Here is an 8705-nt window from a genome sequence, read left to right on the forward strand (position 1 = left end):
GAGGCTTCACGAAGGGACATGAATTTTCTAGAAGCTCATGACGTGTTACTAGCGTCATATGACTTCCGTTGTCGTAACAATATAATACATCATATATCTCAGTGTTATTAATATCAATAAAGAAATTAGGGAAATGAACAAGAAAAAGAAAAACCGAATTCCTTTATATACTGAAATTAATAACACTTGAACGACACCTGAAAGACCTTGAGTTGGTTTTCTACAAGCTTCATACAACCAATCTTACTATAAAAAATTCTAAAAGCAAATTTTGCCAACCAGAAGTACCATATTTAGGATTTAAGCATAATTCTGTGGGAGTACATACAAATGATGACAAAGTGAAACCTGTTAAAACTTCCAAACACCAAAGAACTTCAAATTCAGACCAGTTATTCCCAAAACATTAAGAGTAATGTTGTTCATAGAATTGCATGATCATCCTATGGTTGGTCAAGGTATCCAGACATTGTTATTGGCCTGGTATGTGGGCATGGTATAATCAGTTCATTTCACACTTTGCCTCAATTGTTGGACCTTTATACCAGTTATGAAGGAAATGTATTAGGTGGAAATGGACTCTCCAGTGTGAAGATGCATTCCAGAAAATACAGCACTCTTTATGAGAATTATCTGCCTTGTAACTTCCAAAAAAATATGAACACCATTTTTTGCATACAGATGCTTCAAATGTTGGATTAGGAGCAGTTCTAAATCAGAATGGTGTCATAGCACATGCTAGTAGAACACTGAACTGTGCAGAAAGAAATTATACTACTACAGAGTTACTATGTCTAGCCATAGTCTGGGTTGTAGAAAAGTTTAAAATATACCTAAATGAAAAAGAATTTACAGTAATCACTGACCATGCTGCTTTGATATGGTTACAAACAGCTCAGAAATTATCTTGTAGACTGATGTGCTGGTCATTAACATTGCAAGGCTTAACATTTAAAATACTCCACAGAAAAGGAAAAGAGAACCTGATACCATATCTAAATATCCTAGTAATCACCCAGAAGAAACCCTAGATTTGGATGTTAGTAAATTATCACCTAAACTTTTTGTCATTATCAACGTTAGCACTAGAGAACATTTGGCTACTGAACAAGCTAAAGATGATAGGTATGAGCACATTTACTTAAAAACTGGACAGTTATTAGATGATTCTGCTATATTTACAGAGACTGTAAATAATTCAGAACACTATGTCTTGAATGACATTGTTCTTTATTACACAAAAAGAGTTACTAGCAGTGGCAAATTCAGACCAGTTATTCCAAAAACATTAAAACCAATGTTGTTAAAAGAATTGTGTGATCATCCTATGGCTGGTCAAGATATCCTGGTATGAGACAGAAAATTAAAATTATGTGTTATCATGCCATATTTGTCAAACCACCAAATTTAACCAGAAATGGCCAGCAGGATATACGCAAAGCACTAAACTATTGGAACCTGGTGAGATAACAGGAGTAGACATCATGGGACCTTATCCTAAATCCAGTACAGGGAATAGTTATTTGTTGGTTGTGACAGATTATTTCAGTAAATAGGTCGACTTATTTACTCTCAAACAAATAACTGCTAAGGTGATTGTCAAAAACTAATTAATGAATACTTGTGTTGGTATAGTATTCCAAAAAATTTGTATCAGATAATGAATCACAATTTGTATCTCATTTGATGAATGAAACATGTAAAACTATGGGAATTAAACATATATTTGCAATTCCATATCATCCTCAGTCTAATATTATTGAAAGAGTAAATAGAAATATAGATAACATGATATTTGGTACAATGAAAAAAATCACTGAACTTGGGAAAATCATTTACGTGAATTTTTTTTGCAATTAAAAGTTCTTTTCATAAATCTACAGATTATATGCCAGCCAAACTCCATCTGGGAAAAGAGATTTTTCTTCTTTGGGATCAAATGATGAAACACCAAACAGCACTTCAAACCGTGAATGAGTAGACAAGAGAATTGCAAAATGTCATACAAAAAAAGAAAAGAAAAAAAGCAAGATCCAATGCTGAAAAGTGATAGTGGCAAGCATACAACCATAAAAGACACCTAGATACTTTTAAAGTAGGTGACTTAGTATTATTGATGATACATCTGTTATCTTCTACAGCAAATAATTTCACTGTACAATTTGCTTCGAGGTTGAATGGACCCTTTGAAGTTACTAAGTATTCCATTAGTGTATGAATTAAAAGATCCTGGATTAATTGGAACTACAGGATGGTTTCATGTTTCTAATATAAAGAGATGCATATATTTCCCCAGTGAAATTTGTCTGGACACTGGAGAAAATGTAAATCATTCTAGGCAGTTTCAGCAAAACAGGAATGTCAACTAGAGAAAACTTAGAAGTCTTCCCCCCAAAAGACTTCTGCTGTTGTGTCCATTTATCATCCTTCAATGGATCCTGCTAATGCGTTAAACTACTTCTCCTGCTCAACCTACTTCAAAGGAAATTGCAGAATTGATTACTGCAGTTTAACTGGTCTTCAAACTGTTAACAAATTAATGCTAATTATTGTTCAATATATTTATTAGTCTTGAGAGGTGGTTTAATTTTGGAATATTGTGTTTTTATCAGAATTAGGTTATTTTTCCTCTTCTGGTTCTTTTTCTTAATTCCTTCATTTATTGAAATAACAACATTGAGATTTATGTTGTATTGTTTATTAACATTTGTACCTAGTCCTGGCCAGGAACCCGTTTACTAACTGTTTTTTTTAAGTGATTAACATTTGTAGTTGTTTGACCCAGGTTGTAGCAATATTTTAATCATTAGAGGGTATTTTGAAGCTAATGATAATGGATAAATGTTATGCTAACAGTAAATGATGAATTAATATGTGGTATCTTAAAACAATGTTATTTTACATTGTGATCTTATTTACAGTGTGCTTTGCACAAACCAAAACATAACTATAATAAATTTATTTTCTGTGATGCAGCTATGGATAAAATTGTCAGTTTACAAATATTTTGAGAATAAATCTTTTGGTGTAATGATTTAGTTTCTTACGAGTATATGGAAAAGACAACTAACTAAAGATCATAGAGTTGGACAGCTAGAAACAACATTTAACTAGCCATACAATATATACTCAATGAGTTTTTTAGGAAATAATAGTCAGTGACTAAATCAACTTTTTTCTGTTAATATGCTTGTTAAATTTTCTAATGAAAAATAAAACAATTATGGCATTAATAAAGGAAGTTATTAATATTCTTAGGATATAGAAATCAAAACTCACTGTATTGGCATATCCAAGATAAATAATTAAGGCCACAAGTTACATCATTCCATAGCCATTTCCTCTCTCCATCTAATACCACACAATTCTGTTGACTATTGTAGTTGTTAGGCTGGTCAGAAGCCCATAAATATTCTACCACATGATCATCTATAAATAAAAAAAAGTTGTATATTAACTTATTTTGAGCTATGAAAGCATCAATCTAATTATTACAGTAAGTTATCGTAAGTATTGCTTTGTTTGTTGTTAACTGTAAAGCTACCCAATGGGATATCTGTTCTCTGCCCACCATGAATATTGAAACCAGATTTTTAGCATTATATTCCTGCAGTCTTACTGCTGAACCAAAGGGGGTATAAACTATTGGAAGCATATACATAATCATTACAAGGGCTTATCCCTACTGAAATTTCCTATGAATCCCATAGAGAATTGCTGTGTAGGAATTATTAAGGTCACCATATACTACAGATAGCCAATTGAAGTCAAGATGCCAGAAGAAAAGGAGCTCATAAGCTTTCAAAAAAAAATCATTATTAGATCTTGATGCAGCATTGATGGTATGTGTCAAACATGTCAAGTTGTCACTCATACCCAACCCCAAAGTAATCTGTTGAAGAAAAAGAAGGAGAAATTTATTTTATTTATACTAAATGTCAACCTGACCACCCAAAATTAATCAAATTCTGGTACACGTAAACTCTGAAACCTAATGTAAAATAAAATTGCACATCTAGGATTAAATCAGTCCCCAGGATTTTAATAACAGTTCAGTTAAAACTATATATTACGACATATATACAACAGGTTGTAGCCTATAAGCCTCTAATCCAAGTTATGAATGTACAGCATTTGGTTTTATAGTGTGGTTTATGACTCAAAACTATAATAAAAAACAATATAAAACTATATTGAGAGGTGATGAATCCCTCTACTTATTACTTACTTTAAATGGAGGTGTAAAGGGTTTGATAATAGCCTGGAAAACATTTTGGATGTGTATTATTCCAGCTGTGAAAAATCATGGGTGGACATATCATGGTATATGCTATTTTTAGTTACTTTTAGACATGATCATCACTGTAGAGATAATTGTCTTGTAATCAACAGTAAGCAAGGTTTCCAAAAGTTACTTTATATTTAAGTAAAAAAATTCTACTTAATTCATGGGTGGAAATATCATGGTGTGTGCTCCTTTTTTGATATTTTATGATGCATGGTAATGGTTAAAAGAGTCATGAATACTTTATTATACAGCAACATTCTAGAATAGCTGTATTGTTTGTATTGATGAAGTTCTATTTCAAATTTGTAAGATAATACTTCTATCAGTAAGTTAGTGCTCCATGTCATACCATGTGCCATGTTTCAGAAAGGATCTTAGATAAATAATGGCCAGAATTTGCCTTAGCCAACAGTGAGTCTCAACCTTTATCTAATTGAACTTATTTGAAAAGTTTCAGAACACAACCCCTTAAACATACCAGAGAATCTGATTTAAATTGGATTTGGGTTGTAAGAAGAGAGATAATTTATTACTACAAATGAAGATACTGTTAATAATAGAAAACAGACTATGACTAAAACCAAAGATAAGGCTTCTCCATTTTGAAACTGTATTTCAGAAAAAAAACAAAAACATACCTCTCTTCAAAGTGTATCTCTTCAACATTTTAATTAATAGCTTGATATAGTAAATGTTGAAACCATATAATTCACAAATTAAAAACTAGAAAGACAGTGGTTGACTAAACAAAGTAGACTATTTTTCATTATGAAGAGTTTATAAATCTGAAATAAAAATGAAATCATCATTTCATGTAAAAATGCTTTAGGCCTTGTATACCATGTTTTTAACAGACCATGTATATGATCTTGAAAAAAATGGTACTGTAATTAAAAATATTAAACAGTCTTAGACATTTTCAGAAACCACTGATTTAACACAAACAATCTTGCATGAATATTGTCTTTTGTTAATGTGATGAATGGAAATATCAATCAGTTTTACTGCTCCATAACTAGTAAAGAATATATTTTCATTTTTCTATGTAAATTTTTCAAAATGTTCATGGATGTGTTATGAAGCACGTAGTTAGAAAAAGACTTCCACAATGGACATGAAAAGGTCATAAACTTACAGTACTCCCTATCTCAGACAATGGTTACATACTACAAGTGTTCGACAGGACTTTTGCTTGCTTGGCATTGTTTTGTGTCATGACCTCCTGAAGTGTGGTTATACTAATTTTAGTTGGTGGTTTTGAGACTGTTAAAAGTTAGTTCACGTTTGTGGTTTAATTATATATAATTATCTCCTTTGAATGTATATAATGAAAATGCACCCTGATGTAGGTAATCTAATAACTGTGAGGCATTGTGCCAGAACCTTGGTACCCTTTAAACTGTGGTGTATTCATTATTATTGAACCCATCTCTGTCCTATGCAGATGTTTTGCTTCTAACCTGTTCAATGCCCCCAGCAACCAGAAGTTAGAACATTGATACAGAAGCTCACCTAAGATGAGTTCAAACAACTTTATTTGCAAATAAAGATTCTGTTGATTTGTTCACTATTGTATATTTGTTGTCCATGTTCATTTGATTTATACCAAAAAGCTCATTCCTAAGTTTAAGAGTTTAATACAGGGTAGGACTTTAGAACCAAGCAAAGCATCTATAAAACCTAAAGATCTAGTATCCTAATGAAATTTCCAATAATCACTTTTCTATTCTATGTATTTTATGATTTATCTAGCAGTAATTTTAATTAAATGCTTCAAAAGGAACATCATTGTAGAGATAACTGTATTGTATTCAACAGTAGTCAAGGTTTTCAAAAGTTCCTTTACATTTGAGTTAACTTAAGTTATGATTTGGAGTTACTACAAAGTAATTCCCTTTGTTTTGTTAACCATTCAATTATTAATATAATTATATTTATATCACATAATTATATGAAGCTATTCTTGCTTTCACCAAGAGAAAAACTCCAAGTTTTCTATCTTCCAACTGATGTTTACAGATCACCATGTCAATTACATATGCTTCAGACTTTGTTCCTATATTGAAACAGTAACAATATAAATAAAAACAAATAATACTTAATTGGTTGTAAGCCTCACCGTTTACCCAATGCCAATTTTCTGATGTCAAACCTGGCTTCCTCTGTGCTCCTAGCCAAACTAATTTGGATTTCAGCTGGTCTTTTAGTCTTTCTAGCTCTCCTGCCAAGAAAGAATGGGAAATATTTCCTACTTGATGAACCATTAAACCACCTCTAGCTCGGCAATATTCATCAGCATCTTGAAATGCCCCACCTTGCTTGATTTGGAATTCATAGCAGGTTTTGTTAAAGGTAACAAGTTCTAGTGGCTCTAGCCGATTAATACATCTCCCTGAGGACAGTTCTAATAAAGACAAGTTTCAATGTAGAATTTTAAAATGTCACTCATAACCAGTTAACTATTGGTAATACTAATTGATATCAGTAAAAAAATGTTTAGTAACAGACTAAGTTTACTATGGCACAAAACACTAGTTTATGTTTAACCAAAATGTATAAGTGTTTCTAAGACATTTTTTATATCCATTTTGCAGCTAACGTTGTCTTTAAATATAAAACAGTTTGTTAACCTTTGAATAATATTTAAGCCATTTCCTTGATTAGCGTTTTAGTACTACAAAATTATATAAACTTGTATTCAGGTATACATATAATTAATAGGAAGGGAATTTTTTAACAGAAGTTACAAGTTTGGCTTGTTTTTTGTTGTTGTTTTTTGGCATAAAAAGTATTGGCTATCAACACCAAATGTTTGTCTTTTATTAAATAAAGAACAATAAAAGTAAATTTAAAAGTAAAAAAGAAATGCATACAAGAAAATATAATACATATAAGCGAATTATAATTTTGAAAAAAGTTTAAAATTAATGGCCTATGGCCTGCAACACAATTGAAAACATGACTGATCTGAACATTGTCAATCTTTCTCAGTGAATATGTCAAAGGTGAAAGGGACACAACACAAATTAAAAAGATGTCTAAAATGGTGCTATCATTCAATTTCACAAATACAACAGGAAAGTAACTTGAACAACTGTGGCTAGTGTGTCATACTGCTCACACATTGGAAGATCATTTCATTTCCTTGTAAGAGTAAATTATACATAATATAGCTTTGGTCAATATGGAGTTGTGCAAATACAACATCCTCCCTCTGATTATTGCATAAACTAGACAATCAAACAGCAATAGCAGGTTTTATCTGGAAAAACGAATTGTGCACTCTTCATCCCAAGTCACTTGCTAACTGGCATGATCATGCCTTGATGACAGGGTTGAAATCCAAGTATGGAATGGACAAAGGTGTTATATTGCTAGTGGAAGCCAATTCAGTTGTAGGATCAGAAAGCTCATTCCCTCTCGTTATTACATGGTCAAGACTCCAGAAAAGATGTAAAGAGACAGATCTCAGAAAAAAAGGTCAGTCTATAATTTCTGAATGTCCAAGAGAAGTGGATGAGAATTGAAGTTAAGCAATTAGAGGGCTTTCAAAGAGTTAAGTAGGTCAATATAATTGAACAGTTACCATACTGTATTATTTCTACATAATCCAGAGCAGATGAAATTGCATACAATTCAGCAGTGGACAAAGAGCTGTAGCAAACCATGGAAGAGTCCACAGTTTTACCTGATTTTGAGCCATCACAGAAACAGGAATGAAAAGATGACTCAAAAGTTTTTGTTAAAGAGAAGTAGGTATTTCGAATATTCCCTGGAATCAATCACAAATATATTTCCATCCAAATGCATTAAATTTCATCTAACTTATTCAACTAGTGAATTTTTTTATAATTCAAACTGTGTCAAATGTTTTTTCAACTTACTTGTTACCCTGTGCTTGTTGAGCAGGATATGCCACAAGAGAGCTTGTTTCTATTCTCGAAAATAGAAAGCATTCAATAGTGGAGAGGCAATGGGAGTGTTAATGAAGAAATATAAATAATTGTTATGACAGCGGGGGCCACGTGACGCCAGTAACACGTCATATTCTCGAACGTTCACGTCCCTTCCTGAAGTCTCCAGAGGTTACTAGATATGCGGTATTCTTGTATATATAAGACCGGTAAGAAGTGATGGCAACAATGTAATGTAATGTGTAATTGAACTGCAGACAGAGATAGATACCGACAGTTGAGTCGAGCATGTGAGACGTTCGTTGTGAATTATAGCGTTTGTTATAGCGCGACTGTGGAAATTAACTGATACTCTCTGGGGCCATTTTGTCTTATTGTGAGAGCAAAATCATTTGTGAATTGAAAAAATGATAGAGAACTTATCTTTTATTGGATTTCAGATTTTATATTTGTAAATAGTAGCATAACATTCAATTATTTGTACAAAATTGTATTATTTAATG

The 8705-nt window shown here is 32.0% G+C and overlaps 1 protein-coding gene across 1 annotated transcript in view; it reads right to left on the bottom strand.

The window, feature by feature from the left end:
* LOC106461037 (sushi, von Willebrand factor type A, EGF and pentraxin domain-containing protein 1-like) overlaps nt 1–6592 on the bottom strand; it is a 42976-nt gene extending 36384 nt beyond the window's left edge. The window contains exons 1-2 of the mRNA XM_022387857.1: nt 6408–6592; nt 3280–3429 (exon numbers count right to left, since the gene is read on the bottom strand). Of these exons, the coding sequence (XP_022243565.1) occupies nt 3280–3429; nt 6408–6552 (295 nt within the window). The 5' untranslated portion in view covers nt 6553–6592. The remainder of the gene's footprint in view (nt 1–3279; nt 3430–6407) is intronic.
* Nucleotides 6593–8705: the final 2113 nt, after the last annotated feature.

Source organism: Limulus polyphemus, unplaced genomic scaffold (genome assembly GCF_000517525.1).
Source record: "Limulus polyphemus unplaced genomic scaffold, Limulus_polyphemus-2.1.2 Scaffold885, whole genome shotgun sequence".
NCBI classification, from domain to species: domain Eukaryota; kingdom Metazoa; phylum Arthropoda; class Merostomata; order Xiphosura; family Limulidae; genus Limulus; species Limulus polyphemus.